General features: G+C 42.8%; 1 protein-coding gene across 1 annotated transcript; it reads right to left on the bottom strand.

Moving 5' to 3' along the window:
* Positions 1-267: 267 nt before the first annotated feature.
* Positions 268-14,753, bottom strand: EDEM1 (ER degradation enhancing alpha-mannosidase like protein 1). Its single transcript, XM_065845592.2, has 12 exons — positions 14,244-14,753; positions 14,098-14,170; positions 11,130-11,233; positions 10,133-10,304; positions 8,760-8,943; positions 8,055-8,229; positions 7,356-7,476; positions 6,731-6,901; positions 6,055-6,128; positions 4,955-5,051; positions 4,085-4,270; positions 268-3,294 (listed from the first exon to the last, which is right to left on the bottom strand). The coding sequence occupies exons 1-12, from the start codon at positions 14,645-14,647 to the stop codon at positions 3,205-3,207; spliced, it is 1,851 nt and encodes a 616-aa protein (XP_065701664.1). The 5' UTR covers positions 14,648-14,753; the 3' UTR covers positions 268-3,204.
* Between the last annotated feature and the right edge of the window lie 3,354 nt (positions 14,754-18,107).

An 18,107-nucleotide genomic window follows, 5' to 3' on the forward strand; every position in this document is an offset into this window, starting at 1 on the left:
CATGTCAGGTGAATGGCAAAGATCAGGTATACACACACAAATTCATCTTTTCCCTGTGTTTGGGAGATCACCTGCAAGCTTCACAATGGCCTTACAAGAACTATGCTGTAAGAAACACACACATTAAAGTGGTCAAATACACTATTTTTTGAGGCAGATCTGTAAAATTTAAGCTCAGTTTCGAAAATTTAGGACACTTTATGCATAAGCATTTGGCCCTCTTAACAATTTCCCACCCCAATTAAATACTTCATGGAAAAACAACAATTAAGCATATATTGAATTTTTAATTAGGAAAATTTGATATTGCACATTATACCAAGGAATACAAAAGTCTGTTTCAGCAAGTTATTCCAGCAGTTATCAATTTCATTTTGATATCATTGACTTACACAGAAGTGTTAATTTTAGTGCATAACATGTGCCCTGTCATTACAGAGTAAAAACGTATCAAAGCATTTTTAAAACAAAGAGGAAGAAAAGCTGGCTCCTTAAAGAATACAAAGTCTTTTACCACATAGTCAGCATCAGTCTCTTTGAAGACAAAAGCTGCTCCAATGGAAAGCTGACTGTGGGAATGCAAGGGAAGACTGGCAAGAAGGATTGTAAACACACTCAAGTGACTTGCAGCTGAGGTGTAGAAAAACGTATCACACTAGTTGTTGTTTAGTCCTGTGTGCTTGACAACTAGAATGTGCAACTTCATTATAGTTCTGTAATTCTCTGAGAAAAACTGTGAAACAGATTTCTGTGCATAACACTGGGCTGGAACCATTGCCAGGCTCAGGTGCTTTAGAAGGCACAAAACACTGAGGCAATCCCAATGAATATATCGCACAATATACTCCACATTGGGGAAAAAATCCTCACCAGAAGCAGCCAGAAACACACCTCAGGTAACACCCGTCCCGGCACCTGCTACACCACGATTTTAAATGGTCGCTTGTGGAATGCTGCGTGTGGCTTCCACTCTACCCCGTACTTCTCATTTCAGAACTATGATCTGGCCCAGATGCAGCATTTCGGAAAGCCCACATACTTTTGCCTTCCCTTGTATGGCAGAAATCACTCCTTTACTCTTGCCCTTCTTGACATGTTTACAAACTGAAGTAAACCTGCATGCCCAGGCAATGTCTACTGGTTAAGAAGCTCTATCTTGAACCTCTCTCAATACCTCTTTGGATCACAACACCCTGAATTCATGTTTTGCTTTGAAACAGGTAGTTAAGACATTCCAGTAATAGGTTTGCAAAGCCAATTCTACAGGAGTTGGAATTGCCATCTGCCTCAAACATCAAGGCAACTGACTCTATTGCAATGTTTTGGGAAATCTTAACACATTTCCCTCTCCCCAGTTCAACCCTCCTCCCCTTAAAACACACACAATAAAACTAAGAAGACAGGATTATTATTGTTTTGGCTGAATACAAGATCCATCTATCATGGAATAGAAGATTCTACAATGAAGTCCCTGAGATGCATCTGTATACTAAAAGATTCTAACAACAACCTCTTCAGCACTAACTTCATATTTATTAGAAATGTTTTGAGTTGCAACATATGGTTTATGAAAACCGATGTTGTCATAAGAAGGTGAAAACACAGCAGATCAAGGTTGCCTTTATATTTAAGCCTTAAAAATAATTAACCCAACAGTAACATTCAACTACTTCAACTGTAGTCAAAAATAAAAAGCATGTAAGCAATGGGAAGACATTAAAAAAAATCCTGTTATATTTATAATAGGTTGTTTTGGCCTTGGTTTGTTTCCATCCCTCAACAGCCCTGCCTGAATTTAACTGCTTCTTCCTGGAAGTTCCGAGACAGTTATTTCCCAAACACATCTGAGCTGCATTTCAAGATGGTGGGATGAAGCACCAGCAGGTTCTCACCACTCCTCAGTGGATCCAGGAGGCTCAGTTCACAGGTTCTGTAGAGTGTGACAGTCAGCATCGCCTGGCACTGCAGCCATCACCCTGTCAGCACAGTGTGCACCAAACTGTCTGGTGCAGAGGGCGGTGAGCCTGCTGCAGGGTCAGGCCGCCTGCTAACTCCATCCCCACCATGATGCAAAGCCAGCCCCATTACTCACTACACTGATACAGAATAAATCCAGCCCAGAAATATTATTTAGGATGGGCACAACAGTGGATATTCCTCCAGTATCTTAAAAAAAGTCATCTCATACGTGAGTTACTTTTTAAGTTACTTTGGGATTCACTGTACTTTGTAACCAGCTAAGCAGAAATACTTTACCCACCTTCCCAAGCAAGCTCAGTTTTCCCTGCCAGTGAAGAATACGTAAGGCACTAACATATTAATGCTGTCAGGAATGTCAAATAGTTTGTTCTTCATGTACTGTTATGCTGGTTTTTAGCAGCATCTCTTCTGAAAAGGCACTAGATATATGGCAAACAACAGAACTTTCAGAACTTAGCTAAGCTATATAAAGTTAGCAGCTTGGACAGCTGAGTAGCTTTGCAATTTCCCCTTCCCCACCCTCTACTCCCCTACAAAAAAAGGCACCTGATTTGCTTTATTACTGGTTTCTGCAGGCACAGGGTCTTGTGACCGTGCAGTTCAATACAACTGTGTATATGAGGGACATCATGACTATACTGATAGCTTCTTATATGATCAGGAATTATCTTTTCAAGATACTATTCTAGATATAGCGGTTTTGTTTCAGCAAAACCCATTACCAGTGGGTTCCTACCTGAGCAGTACTTAAGGTTGTGTATTGCTAGTCAGAATAATTCACTGATTAAACTTGGCATAAGCAATTGCACTTTCCCATTCCTTCCCCAATTCCAAGATCATTTCAAATTAAATACTAGACCCTTTTGTAAAGGGACATTTGTTGCAGCTACAAAGAGGTAGCTAAGTGGCACAAGCCAATTGTCTTTTTTTTTTCTTTTTTCCTTCTGTAAGTATATTCAGCCCTCATTTGCAACAACATTTTTCATAGGAAGTCTTAAAATAAGAAATCTCTATTCAGGTGGCACATGGAGATACCACAGTTCAGGAGACCAAACTCATAAGATAATTTGATCTCCCTTCATGTCCATAATTTAAAACTAGCAAGTCTGGGGGATACCCCGGTGACTCAGCATATGCAGGTGTGTAGCTGAAGAGGCGAGGAATGTCTACAGCCAAATCTCATGCTCCTCCTGACATACGATAGAAGTTACTCTGAAGAACCATTCAGATCAAGCCCACCATTTGGTCAATCTGTCTCATGTAGATGCTCTTCAATGGCAGTAAGTATCTCCTCTCATCAGGAACTCTGTTACACTGTTAACAGAATGAGAGTATTTTTAAGAACTCAAATACAAAACCAAGCAATCCCATTCCCTCTGTCGTCTAGTGGGCGTTTCAGCATCAGTAACCTCAGGCTTCCTCCCAGTACAGAAAGTTGTACCAACTGCACTTTTGGTCCCGACCCTCCCTCACTCTTTGCAAACCTACAGCACAAACCACATAAGTGAGCAGCACGCGTTTCCTCCGTGCAGGCTGCAAACTCCCAAATACACACCAAACTACTGCAGCCTGTTATTCAACTGAGACTTCCTTCGCTGTGACAACTGTGAATGTTTTCTAAAATAATGCTCTTTTTCTGCAGGACTGCGGGGAGAAGGAAAGGAACCATGCTAGAACCTGCTAGCAGAGATTTTTAAAAGTTGCTCTGTATTAAAAATGTATCAGTTCTGGTTGGTGATAGGCACTGGATCCACAGCTTTGTACTCAGTTGATGCCTACCTAAGAAAGGTATGTGCCTCAAAACTATTCTGAGGAAAAAAAAGCTCAGTTTAAATAACTCTCTGCTTTTCTCTTTCTCCATCAGAGCAACACTGGAAGATTTTAAGGGCAAAAGGGAAGGGAAAAATAATTGGAAATAAATTAACAAAGAAAAAACTAATTGCTGCTTAAAAGGGGTACTCCCCAGTGTTATTCACAATGGAGCTTCTCAGATATTTGACATTTAGAAAGGAAACACTTCCAAATGGCTTCCTATCACCTAACCCAGTTCAACATACATCCCTTCTCCAGCAACACAACCAGGAACACTCTGTATATTCCTTACATTAGAACTGAAGTTGACTGCCTTTAATTCGTTAGGTTTAATTTTTTCTGCGCTGTCCACTTCTCCAGGGAGGATGTCTTGCCACAGTGAGTTACGAAAACGTTCATCCACAGACACAATATGTCCCTCAGTAGTAAACATATACTTATTTCCAGATTTATGCAGTGGATTCTCTTCGTCAAACAACTAAACAAGAGATGGGAGAGACAGCTATAGCATGTGTGCAACACTCTTCATGTCCCACAAGCAATATGCGCTCGTGCATTTGAATGATCACATAAAGCAAACCTTTTAGTACCACATGGCAACTACTGTTAGAGCAAATGGAAATAAATAGTTTTAATGCAAGGGATTTATTTTAACAGTTAAAAGGGGAGTGCAAAAGAACAACACCTCACATGATTTAAACTGCCTGTATTTTTCTAAGCTGCACTATGCAGGCACTTCCAGGCTGGCATCCGAGGTTCCCATCCAGTCACGGGTTTATTTGTTTTTCTGCACTAGAGGAGACTGCGAACAGCAGCTTAAGCAGTGCTGGCTCAAACGCTGTGACTGCCAAAGCCCAATGGGGAGAAATCAAAGGCTGCTGTGAGGCAGACAAAATGCCTACGAGCAGTGATTCAGCTCAGCGCTCAGCAGTAGCCTCCTTCAGTCCTGTTCCCTGTCCTTTCCAGCTCAACCCAACGGAGCTGCCAGCTCTCCAGCCAGCAGCTGCCCACACCTCCAAGATCAGGGTAGGGTCAAGAGCAGCACATTCCCTGACACACTGACACCTGAACCCTTCTCTTCCCCAGAGCCCAGCACGGTTTCTAATTAACAATGTCCTGCCTCCTCGCTGTGCCATGTTTGAAATGAAGAACATGTACGTACCAGGTACAAATATTTACACGTTTCACTGAGAAAGAAGCTCTCCATTCGATCTTCCTTTGTCTTCTCAACAACGTGGTGTAACGTGGCATAGCCACATCTGCAAGATTTAAGATTAGTTTGGGTTTAGTTCCCACACATTCTGATCTTGAAGTGCTCTCTAGATATTCCGTAACTTCAGACCATTCCAATTGTCACTAGAGGTGACAGTAAAATGACACAAATCTTTTTTAGAAGTAAGCACTGATTATTGGTTTCTGGGATTCTAACGAGACTGTAATCGTTGACCTTGTGGTTAATCTATTCCAGCGTGCAGATTTATTAAGAGTCTCTCAAAGAGGCAAAACATTCTCAAGGCACCTCACACAAAACAGGCAATCTCTCCACCCTGAGCACGTGAGAAAGCCAGGTCTGGGCACCTGATCTTGTGCAAAGGTTTCTTCCCGAGCTACCTACTCTTCTCTCCCACCAACACTTCACAAATAAAGCTGCAACCTGTCACACAGTGTACTTGTAATTCTTTCAGTCAGTCCCCTACACATCTGAATCCCACTTAACTGCAGAATGGTGCTGGTTTATACTGTCTTATGGTTAGTAGAGACTTGTCTACAAAATTAGGAAATACCAACAGTTGAATGAGAATTTGCTATCTTCCCTCTGAGTCTTGCAAAAAGCTCAGATACTCAGTATTAGTCAGGATTCATTGTAACCACCTTGAGATGAAAGCTGAGATGCAACGGCATTAATCCCACAGACCTTCCCTCCAGTTCAGTTAAACACCATAGGCCCATGAGGTTAAAAATATTCTTGCAGGATCCATGGAAAAACAAAAGGCTACTAATTTTACCAGTTTTTAGCAACTGATCATCAATTATGCATTTTTAAAGGTAGTTATAAAATTTTGAAGTTGTCACTGGACTATGATTTCATTTTCAGATGAGAAAAAAATAATTCCTCAATAAATAAATCATCACTTGTGGCTTTCATGGAGGGCTGAAATTTCTGGTTTACCTACATTTGGCAGATTGGATTCTACATAATATTTACTTTCTAAAATCTATGTATATAGCAGTGAGAGAAGACAAAGAACATTGAAGACTGACTTTGCTTTTGTATATTTTTCCAAACTTTGCAGAATATCCATTCCGACATGAAGGTAAAATGGGTTCTTTGTGGCCTAAATAAGGAAGACAGACAAGAGTTAGTCAGCAATTTCAAAATCTTGTAAAAATAACACAACAAAGGTCTAGTAGTATCAGATTCTCCTGTATTGCAGTATAGTTGTCTTTATAGGAACATGACTTAGATTACTCTCTGCTATCTTCCCACATTTGCTTTAGTGCCAACGCTAATAAAGCTTGTGGTAAATTCAAACCATTATAGCTTTCTTGCAGCCAGAAAGTTAGTTCAGTTTACTGCTTCTTCTGCCAGTCGAAGACTGTGTCTAGACAATATAGCAAGGAAAGCTATTACATTTATTTCAACAATTTCTACCAAAAAGCCACAGCTCTCTACCTTTTAAAAATACACCAGCTAATTTTTGAAAAGGTGGTTCAGTCTCATTTTTGCCTGGCTTATAAAAAAGGCTATTTTTTCATCAAACAACATAGCAACTACATTGCATAACAATCCAGTGCCTAAATAGAGACCTATGTATAGGAACAGGCAAATCCAGAGGCACCAAGATTTAGCAGGCCAGGAGCCAGGGGTAGAAAGAGTGACTTCCTGAACGAAACCACTTTTGCCAGAACAAGCTGTAAGCTCAAGAAAGTCAAGTACCTGATAAAGGAGATATGTGGATTCCACTAACTCTGGCCTCAGTGGATAGAACGGAACGTCTGGTGCTTGCAGTTGCCAGTTGTATCTTTCTGGGAGAGCTCCATATCGTTTCCATATGGCATAATAAAAAGCATGTAGACAAATAGCATCTTCCACATCTCCTATCAACACCTAGGTGTAACAACAGCCGCAAACACGCACGCTTAATACTGCAAGACAGAAAATTGCTTTCCACACTGTGTACAAACAGCCCATATAATAAAACAGCCACCTCATAAGGGAAGACAAAGAAAAAAAGAAAGAGCTATGTATTGATTTCTCCACACTAAAAGCTCTATCAGTGTTCAGCCCCCACGGCACGGTACACAAATGCTGAGGCTGAATGAGGAAAGTTGGAAGTTTCATCTCAAATCTAGCAGAGAGCAGACCAGGCATTCCAACGTTGCTAAGCTGATGCAGAAGCTGAACTGCTCTAGGACTGTCATATCAGAGCAACCAGATGTAAACCCACAGGTTGAGGGCCATCTCAAAAGAGACATGCAGACTCATTTCAGAGTCTAGGATCAGAATGAGCCTGACACCCCTCTACTGTGTTGTTTGGTTTTTTTAGAGAACGAAAGTTTACCTGTAGTCCAGGAAAAAAAGCTTGCAAGGAGTCAATCCACGTGTTCATCAGCTGTCCCGTGAACATGTTGACATTAACATACAAAGGAGGGTCACCTTCACCTTCATTGCAAGCTTCTCGACTGCCAACAATAGGCATGTGTAAATACTCACTATTTTAGAAGAACACAATGCACGTTCCATTTCACAGTGCTGTCACCAGCAAAAAGAATGAGCCACAGGTTTGTTCTGCCAGGCCCAAAGCCATTGTGAAAAGAACCAAAATGTCAGTCATGCTCTCAGAAAAACGAATTCATCAATGTATGTACATCATATCCTAAAGTTATGTCAGCAGAATCTCTACCAAATAGTCATGCTAGGTAAGACTGAACCTTAATAAGTACTTAACCAGCCAATTTAACACATTTCCTTTTCATTTCTGCAGCCTTCTCTCAGTCTACCATTTACTAACATGGACAGTAACCAGTTTAGCTTCTTTGCACCAATAATGCTACACAGATCAGTTGACTAAGGAGTGAAGAGAAGGTTAAAATTTACTTCCACATTGACTACCCAAAAAATAGGACTTTTTTTTTTTTTTAAAAAAAAAAAAAGGAGAACACAGATTTTCAAGAGCATGACACAAAACACTGTATGATCTCTCATATCTTGCTGGAGTAGTCATTGCTTAAGGAATTTATACTGATATGAAACAACATACCCTCTTCTTAAGTGGTTCTGAATGTTCCGATAAGCATCATTGAACATCTCCAAGTCTTCCTTTTCACCAAAGAGGATGTAAGACTTCAGAAGGTATTCATAGAATGAATCTGATCCTGCTCCCAATCCACTTTGCTTTCCAACCCAATGACCAGTTTGAATATTCACAACATTGCCTTTCAGAACAGACAAAGAGTTTAGTCTACTGTTGCCAAGTACATCAGAGAAAAATAATGAAGAACCAGAACTTAGAAATATTACATCTTCAAAATGCCTTAAGGAGGAATGATCAAAGATTACTATCAAAATAAAGTGTTATAGTGCATTCGTCCAAGGAACTAGCACACCCACACAGTTGCTTTAAGTACTTTTGGTCATCTGCCAATCTAAATTATTTTAATGGAGATACAAATGGAAGAACTTCAGTTTCATTTCCCAGTTCAATGAAAAATTTGTCTTTGGAAATCTGTGCCTTAAGAAGTCACTTGGATACTCCATTTTTTTTATGAAATTATGAAGTGCCATTTGCTCAACACAAACCGTGAGTACACAAGGAGAGCACGACTTAACAATCACAGAGAAAGCAAACTGACAAAGTTTACAAAACATGAAAGAAACCTGCAGCATGATGGCATCCTGGTACAGGAGACTGTGTGAGGTTAAAACATAGACCCAGGCAACACAGCATCACCTTAAAGAAGATTACCAAGCAGTCCAGTATTATTGCTCCTGAGACTCCAGAGCGCTTTCACAGCTCTCCTGGCCACCCATTCAAACGTGGAATCGCCGAGCAGCCTGCTCAGGATGCCAAACTCCACCAGCAAGGAACCGGCTCCTGCAGTACACGTTTCATTGTTGCCGTCTGGAGGTACTCCCTTCTTCAGATTGACCTGTGGAGCGGGCAGAGAGAGTGCTAACAGCAAGGAGGCAGCTGCATCTCATACAGCTGGGCTCTCATCTGCAGTCTTGTATTCATTATAAAGCCCTTTAATCAGTTTTTGTAATATGAAGTGTGCAATGTGTATTAGTTAGGAATTCAGCATATCACTGCTTGGTCAAAAAGTTTTCCTGAAAGATTCCTGAAATTCATCTTTCAAATTTATAACATTGTGCTCAAGGTGGGCAACCACTTTTGCTACTCTTGTATTTGCTAATCCTTCCAAATTTCAGTCCGCTTTTTCATCATTTCTACCAAACATTCAGGTTCTTCCAAGGGTGATGCAAGTACCGCTTCCCCTCACCTGGTGCTCTTGAAACCAAGACTTTCCTCAGTGAATGCTCCTCAACTTCCCCACGGAGCAAAATGCTGAAGGGAAGTTACAGCACCCTCAACTGCTTCACCACTCCGAGCAGAAGTGAAAGCTTATGTTTCTACAGTCTGACAGGTCTGGAGGAAAATCGGTGCTGCGGTCCGTCAAAATTAAAACTACTAAGGCAAGTGCTAATTAGTTTTACAGTTTAGAGTTGTTCAACTAGAACTGACATTCTTCTCCCTGTGAACTGCATCTGCTTAAAACAAGAGGATGCAGTATTGAAGGATACTGCAGTATTCTTGAGTAGTCACTAAGCAGTATTCAAGAAAATTACAAACTCCAAGCCCAGTGTGACAAATATTTTAGATAAGTTTTATTTTATCACAATTGTCTTAGTACCAAGTCATCAATAAAGTCACTTTCCCAGGATGGTTACCTTTACAGTATTTCTTGTTAACCTTCTTAATGACAGCATTGTTTGTTGCTGCGTGATATATAGGAAGAAACCACGGGGCAGGACACGTTCCAGCCAAAGAGCATGGAAACAAATTACTACTGTCCTGTACAGAACAATATATACAGAGTGAAAAAATAGCCTAAAGAAAACATTTACTAGACATAAGGAGCAACTTATGTCCATTATACAATGTCTATGTCACCATAACTTCGTGTGGTTCTCCCCCACGCCATTTAAACGTAACTTAGAGCAGGCTCAATACCCCAAGCGCACATGTAAGGGCACATACAGGGCACAGAACTCGAGTTGTAGGACAGATGAATTACTGCTTTTGGATTATTTCCCCACTGTGCTGATGTGCTCACTTACCCGAGGGTATGGAATTCCAGTTTTGGTGTTCTCAAAGGCTGGAAGCAGTCTCACTGCTAGATCACGAGCCATATGCAACAGTTCATTGTCATAATCCTTAATGGTCATGTCACCAAAAGGTTGTTTAGTATCTGTAATTATTATGTGGGCAGAAAGCAGGCTCCCCAAAACCCTACAGAAAAAGAAAAATATCTTCAGTTTTTAAATCTGTTCTTCAGCCATGCACTTGCCAATACGATGTTTACTTTGTGCACCTTACAAGCTGTACAGAAAGAGATCTACTTTTTTCCTCACCAGTAGTGAAAACATCTCCAAGTCAGGTTGCCTGTCACCCACAGTAATTCCAAAATCTGGTTCTGCAAAATTTACCTGACGCAGCAGTTCCTTACAACACAAGTCTATTTATGAATGAAGACCTCTTTGTCCCACCTTTTCTGCTGCAGCAAATGGTAGTAAGGTTGTTACATACACTTAATATTCAGAAAAAAAGAAACCTAGCCAAGTTAAGCAGCAATTGAATATACACTGTTTAAGACATTCAGAAAATGCCGCCATTTAAAATCAGACAATATCTTAAACTCATCTCCAAGACAGACATGTCTGGTTTTCATCTACAATGAAAGTGAAAGCAAGCAGAAGGTCCACGGAAGAAAACCAAAACAGGGAAAGCCTGTCAGCAGGGTTGGTTGTTGTGCACAGATCTGAGTCTCTGCTGCAGGAGCAACAACAGAAAAATAGCAGTCAGCAAGCCACAGACTGGTGAGACTACCATTGTGCCACTGCTTCAAGTCACGGGTGCCTCATTAAAACTGTTTTAATTATGAAAGGATGGAATATTTTTATAAAAGGTTAAACAACAACCTACTCAAGGAACAATTATGGAATAAAGCCTACCAAAGACATCCTTATCAGCGATTTTACTTCGGTTTGTCTATATATGCACACCAAGTCTTTAACCTTGGTCCTGTTTTAAAGACAGAAACTTAGAGCAACATACCTGATTGTTGCCTCAAAAACTTGGACCGTTGAGTCTCTATCAAATGAAACAGTGTCAATCACCAACTTCACCGCCTTCTGGAATTCTGAGGAGTTTCCCATTACCTTTTACATAAAAATAAAGCTATTTTGTCTAATTGTTGCTTCAGAAGAGAGTTGGGGAAGAGAATGGCAACTTCACATTTTAGATTAAGAGTCATATTAACTAGATATAGTACAGAGTACTTCAAGCTCCTGCTAAGATGACTTCCCAGAAAGTTACTCATTCTACTGACATGTAAAAGTGCATTTTTTTAAAAAAGTACATTAAAACAGAAAAATCCACAAAGATACATTTTTTGTCTGTTTTTCTAATCCATGCACCCATGTATTCTTCCATCCCCAACATCAGCACTGTGGGTAATCGCTTAGAGCAGGAGTCTAAAAACTCTTTAAGATCTAGAAACACTGAGTGTTTCAACTATTGAAACTATCAGCTTACGAGTTATATTTAGTTTAAAAGGTAACACAACCTGCAGAACAATGATGTCTGATTAGACATTTATTTGACCAAGGGAGTCCAACCCTTTGGGCTTTTGACTCAAGATGCCCAGGAGCTCCCTCATGCCAGCTTTCTATAGGTTCACCTTAGCAACTGACTTCCACTGTATCCAGAGACAGATGTAAATTCAGTCCCAGCTGCAAAGAAGCAAGAATACGGAAGGAAAACACAGATTTCCATTCATTTAAGCTCATGTTAGGGCTGGGTGTACAGGGAAACCAACTTGGTTCTTTAACCATTAGACCAGCCAGTCTGCTCTCTCCCATACCCAGACCTCGTGGGAAGGCATTCCCACAGATCTGAGCGGATGAAGAGAAGAAAGGGTTTTCATCACACAGAAGCTTCTGAAACAGAAGAGACTCTAAGAAGCAGAAGTCCTGTATTTGAAAAAGGAAGCTACATGACTCCAAAAGGTATGGACAGGATACTGAGCCGCTGGTGACCGAGGACAGGAAGGCAACGGTCCAGCATATGTAGCACAAGCCCGAACTGCTGTTTCAGTTAAAACCAATGTTTTCCTCACATCCTGCTTTCAGTTCTGTTCACTCCTGCCACTTTCAGTTCAACAGCTCAGATCTCCTCACCACAGAGCTGCAATTCCACTGTAGCAACAGGAAGTATTTTATAACTTGAAGCACACATACAGTCCTTTCACATGCCACCTACTCCACAAGAAGAGACACACTATGGATCCTGGACATTGAAGGGCCATGACCACATGCCAGAAGGGCAAGAATCTGTCCGAGACGCAAAAATGAGATAAGTAAACATAAGGGGGGTTTCTAAACATGCATAAGGTAGTTCAGGAAAGGGGCTCTTCTCCATGACACCATGCTACTGGCATATTACCTTCAAATTTTATCAGAAATGCATATGATGGTCTACTTTAGCTGGTAAGAAGCAGCTGTACAGCCTTCCCTCTCCTTCCTTTCATCATTCTTCACACAGACTTACACGTCAGCCAGGGCCTCTCTGCCAATCAAAACAATCAGAGCTCTTTCAGTCATCTCGAATAAGATGAACTCTCCTCCCAACCTATCTCTCAGCAACCCATGCAGATTCCAGCTCAAATCCACCCTTCCTGAACACCAGAGTAATGACAGTGTTAGAAAAGAGATCTCACCTGAGCCATGGGGAAGATCTCCCAAATATCCTTTGTCTCTTCCGGAAATCTCTCCTGATACATCCCCATGAACTCTCACTCTTCCCCGTTAGCTCATGATCCAGCTGTTAGCTGATATACACCCAGCACCACCTTCTCCTCAGAAGTGAAGGATTTAATAGCCTTCCACTGAAGAAAGTATGAGACCTTTTACTTTGTACTGCTAAACCTCATTACAATTTTAATTAGTTCTTCACAATGTCACCTCACCTTCTCTTTGCATTAAGAACTGATCTCTCTTTCTATCAGCAGCTCTGCATGAAACATCAGGACTTTTTGCATTAACAACATTAACACGCAAAGACTAAACAGCACTTATCCCATGGCAGGTCCTTGGAAAACACTGTGGAGTATCTCGCTCCAGCCTAAAGCTTTCTGTTACTGTCTTCCTTCAACTGCTCACCAAGTCTATCTACATTGACCCCTCTTCTTCAGCTCCACTAGCTTTTTTAAAAAATATGGATCCAATTCCAGATATCACATCTACTGTGGTCTTAAGTTTGAACTCAGAGCAAGGGACGACATCAGTGCTGTTCAGTGTCACGGCAGATGAACCCAGCAAGACCTGTCCTTCAGGAGAACACTGAACAAATCAATGCTGTGCTCCATCATAATTTTCCTCTATAAGTCTTTTCTGCAGAGTCCATTCCAGCACACTGCCTGCTGTTGAGGTGACAGCTCATGATGATGCTCACACCTCAATCCAGCCAGCCCACAACCCAAACCTGGGGTATCAGAGCCCTTCTAACAAAGCTCCGTGCCCACGAGTGAGCTCGGACTCCTGGTTTCCCACACCAGGTCCGGGTGAATTGTGATGGGCGCCTGTTTCACGGCCAAACACAACCGAACAGGCAGACTCAGGCATGCTCAAGAACATCTGGAGTTTCTCATCTCTCAAAACCTCTAATCCAACTGACCTCAACCTTCCAGGCGTTAATATCTATACCCTGCTAGGACACCGCCTTCAGAGCTTAATTAGCAAAAGAATTACGCTTCGACCATACATCCTAGCTACGTTAATATACCTTTAAACTAATTTGCGAAGTTCAGTCTGCTCATTCCAGCTGCCAACACAAACCTCCCGAACTTCCCTCCTGATTAAATTTAACTGAACAGGCGGAGGCGGCAGCTCCGAAGCTTTCCGGACCAGCAAACGGAGCAACCACAGCCGGCGGGACCAGAGCCCCGCACAGACCCCTGACCCGCTGCGCCGAGTTCCTCCCGGCCGGGGCAGGCTTGGGAGGCGCCCCCAGCCCCGGGACTCACCGCCAGCGTGTCCAGCGCGTCGATCAGCGTCAGCGAGTAGTTTCCCAGCACGTCGTTGATGTTGAGGTTGGAGCTGGAAGAGAAGCACCGAGCGTCAGGCCCCGTCCGGCCCGGCCGCCACCCCCGGCCCCAGCCCGGCCACTCACGGGTCCTGGCGGTCGGGCCCGCGGCCGCGGCAGTGCAGGGGGTCGAGCTCGTCCCGCGGGAAGGCGTGCTGCATGTAGCTGTCGTAGCCGAAGACGAACATCCCGCGAGCGGCGTCGCGCAGCCGGGCCCGCAGCTGCGGCGGGAAGGCGCCGCTGTACCGCCGCTCGTACTCGTCACCGCCCGCCCCGCCGCCACCGCCCCGCCGCAGCAGCGAGCCCCAGTGCGAGGAGCCGGGGCCGGCGGCGGCGCCGGGCGGGCCGAACGCGGCGGGGTTCGGAGGGAAGGGGAAAGGGAAGCGGCGGCGCAGGCACAGGCCGGGCGCCAGAACGGGCAGCAGTCCCAGCAGCACCTGTAGCCCCAGCCTCAGCAGCAGCAGCCCCAGCAGCAGCGACCGCCATTGCATGGCGCCGCGCGCATAGTTTAAAGGGGCCGCCCGCGCCCCCGCCCGCTGCGCAGCCCCCGCCGCGTTCCTCCGCGACGCGGCTCCTTTAACGGCGGAAGTGAAACACGCACCGCGACCAGCACGGGCCCGCCCCGCCCGGCTCCTACTGGCCGAACCGACCTGGAGGCGGGAGCGGCCTTCGCTCATAGGACTCGCAGCGACGTCAATCAAGATCCGAGCTCCGGTGAGGCTAAAGGGCCGGGGCGGGGCGCGGAGGGCGCCTGGGGCTGTCGTGGCACGGCCGGGGGCGGCCCTGCCCGGGCCAAGGGGCGGCACCCGCGAGCCCACCGGGCAGTGGCCCTGCTGGGCTGAGGCGGAAACAAGACAGTTTGTTTTAAATACTGAAAAAAAAAAAAAAGGAAAACTAAAAAAGTAAAAAAAAAAGACAACAACAAACCAACCAACCACACCGCGACCGACAACCAACCCTTCATTGCATCCCTTCGGCAAGAAAGGGCATGATTCATCCCGAAGAAATTTTACAGAAATAATATTTTAAAAAACCCATTATGTAGGAAAAAAATAAGCCTATTATCACGTATAAACAGCAAACCACACAATAATGCTGCCTTCAGCATGTATTTTATACTTTCTATTCCAGAAGTCAGATCTTGCTGTTTAATTTTTCCATTCTTTGCAACAGAAACAGCAGAACGCGTAAATCTAAGTCACAGTTCAGTAGTCCATCGAGACTTCTGTATGTTGACTCCTCTTAAAATCCTCTAGGCCTGTTCAAACATCACAGTCTGAGGTTGCTCTTTCAGTTCCTTAAACTGTGGAATGCATGCATCTCTTTAATGTCTTTCCCCTTATGCACCAGAAATACTACATATTCACATCAAGAAGGGGATTCTTGACTAAATAATGAAGGCAATTCCTCATTACTGAAAAGACTGAAATATTTTTCCACATCCCAAGTGAACAGAGTAATACAGAAGCAACCTACAGTTAACTTCACTCTGAGATTCTTGGAAGAATCAAGATTAGCTTCAAATTTCACACACCACAATAGCTTGTTCTTTCTATACTCACATAGTTCCTTGGTTTGTTGAAAAACATGGTTTACGAACTTCTTCCTGACAGGTCTTTTCAGAGAGAAACACAAAATGAGACCAACAAAACACCTTCAGCATCTAAGCCAAAGCTGTAATCAGAAATAATCAACTGAGTTTCATGAACCAACTACTCAGAAAGTTGCCCCCCACTGAGCACAAGGGTTATGGTCACCCTCTCAAGATACTTAGTTAACACTCTGACCAGTTTCCACAGAAACCACTCTGCTGACACACAGCACACACTGACCAAACATCAACCGGGCAACAGCATTCAACTACTTACTTTTTAAAACAAAAACATGAAATTTAGAATTCATTTAGAATTAGTCTCGTTCATATACTTGAGATCACTGTTTTACAACAATGTTTAAAATGTGAAGGCCAAGAAAGACTTCTTGAATTAATTACTTGCACGTATTTGCCCTCACGGAAGCACTACCACCTCCTCTCTTCATTGTCAGAAGATCGCTTCAATGAGTCAACCTGCTTGCTCCTTTCACAGATGATTTTAAAAATTAAACTTGAGCATGGATGTGTTTATTAGTTGAGCTTGAGTGCAACACTGTTTCCCACAATTTGGTAATGAGGCCTTCTTATATGTTTCTAACAATAATACAAGCAGCTGTACATCTACAGATGAATATGCAAAACCATTTTTTTCAACAACACTTTTATTGAAGCACTTCAAAATGATCACAATTGTAGATGTTGCCTTTAACAGAATAAAGCCTGTGATGTCATAAGTAAAAGGCACTAATCTTGGCACAAAGGTCTACTTACCCACCTTCCACTGTGACTGAAACAAAAACATCAAATATTTTACTTCTCCTTTAAGAAAAGGCACGTGCATACCCCCTTCGAGTGCCATTCCAGGTTTGTTGTTCAAGTGACACATAAAAGAAAACCCCAATGTTTCACCAAGGATACTTTAACGTTCAGCATCTGTAGTTCTAGAGCCACAGAGTACTCAATGAAGGTTTACGATTCAGTGAGACAAGTCGTTTTATACCCACATTTTGGGAACAGAAATCCTGAAGCACATACCAGTCTCTGGCATTCACACATTACATATCCTTTAACATGATTCATTGCTTTGCTGTTTGTGTAGTCGGCAATGCACCGCTCTTAGCAAAACAGCTTAAATATCCTAATTTACACCCCCTTATTTAGAATTTACACAGCGCTCTCTAGTCAGGGTCAGTGCAAACGTGAACGGGCAAGGAGCAGTGCTGGAACATGCTACCGGGAGGAAGCACATTTCTTTCACATTCAGCAAACACACACAAAGCAAATCATGACATGCCATTGCACAGCCACAGTAACTGTAAAATTAAACCTTAGAAAAGTTAAAAGCTTGATAATCCAGCTAAATCATACTTCAAGTTATTATAGATCCCTGCACAACATTCCTATATTAATTTAACCAGAGAAGACTGTTTAAGGCATTTTCTGAGGCCTCCTTTCTTCTACCAGAAAGTGAAAACTACACAGTTTTATATGTCAGCATCCTAAAAGGACCATCTTCCCAACCTGTCACCACAAAAATGCAAAGAGAAAACACAAATCAATAAGAAACTGGATTATTAGTCCCACAGATCATGAAACAGCTCCACATTTTTCCTGTTGGTAAGTAGCAGGGCAGAATTGCTCTGTGCAGCTGCACAGACACTCAGCTGTACTCGGGGTGATGATGAGAATTATGCTGCACTCCACCATCCACACAGAAGCTGCCAGGACATTAACATTCCAGGGAAAACTTTCACACAGCCCAGCACTGTGGGCGCACACACAAACATTTCTCCCCAGTCTGGTCTAGAGACACGCTGCGCTCTGCTCAGCAAGAGTGATCACTTGTACTGAACAAAACCAACAACAAGTATTGAGAGTTGACAGCTATTTTAAATTATCGTGACGCCACACAACACTAACACAGCATGAGGTCACAAAGGTATGACTGGTGTCTAACTTCCACACATATTCATGACCAAGAGTTCTCTCTGGCTCAGTATTTAACTTTTCACAAGACCCAGTTTTCTCATCATGCTAATGGTCAAGGCCTACTGCAGATACATCAGAAGAAAGTTTCAGGACTACAACTATTGATGTTTAAGTACAATAATTTGTTACCAAAGTATGTCCCCAAAAGCAACTTCTGTCAAGACTGGACTGTCTTTTTACAGTCCAGGCTCACTATGGAGCCCAAGACAAGTAATCACCGTAAGAGATCAGATTGGCCCAATAGATTTCTAGAACACAGCCACAGCATCCAAGTTCAGCAGACAACACCGCCAATGCCTGTCTTAGGCTCCACAACTTTATTAGAACAGAAAAGGTTTAACCTTGGGCATAACTGTGCCAGACGAGTG

This window comes from Patagioenas fasciata, chromosome 10, assembly GCF_037038585.1.
Source record: "Patagioenas fasciata isolate bPatFas1 chromosome 10, bPatFas1.hap1, whole genome shotgun sequence".
Lineage (NCBI taxonomy): Eukaryota > Metazoa > Chordata > Aves > Columbiformes > Columbidae > Patagioenas > Patagioenas fasciata.

Coding starts and splice junctions, on each gene's coding strand:
- EDEM1 (XM_065845592.2), bottom strand. CDS start 14,647: ATGCAATGGCGGTCGCTGCTGCTGGGGCTGCTGCTGCTGAGGCTGGGG. Junction 6,129..6,730: donor CCACATATCTCCTTTATCAG/GTACTTGACTTT, acceptor TTCCTTATTTAG/GCCACAAAGAACCCATTTTA. Junction 4,271..4,954: donor CGTGTAAATATTTGTACCTG/GTACGTACATGT, acceptor TCTCTTGTTTAG/TTGTTTGACGAAGAGAATCC.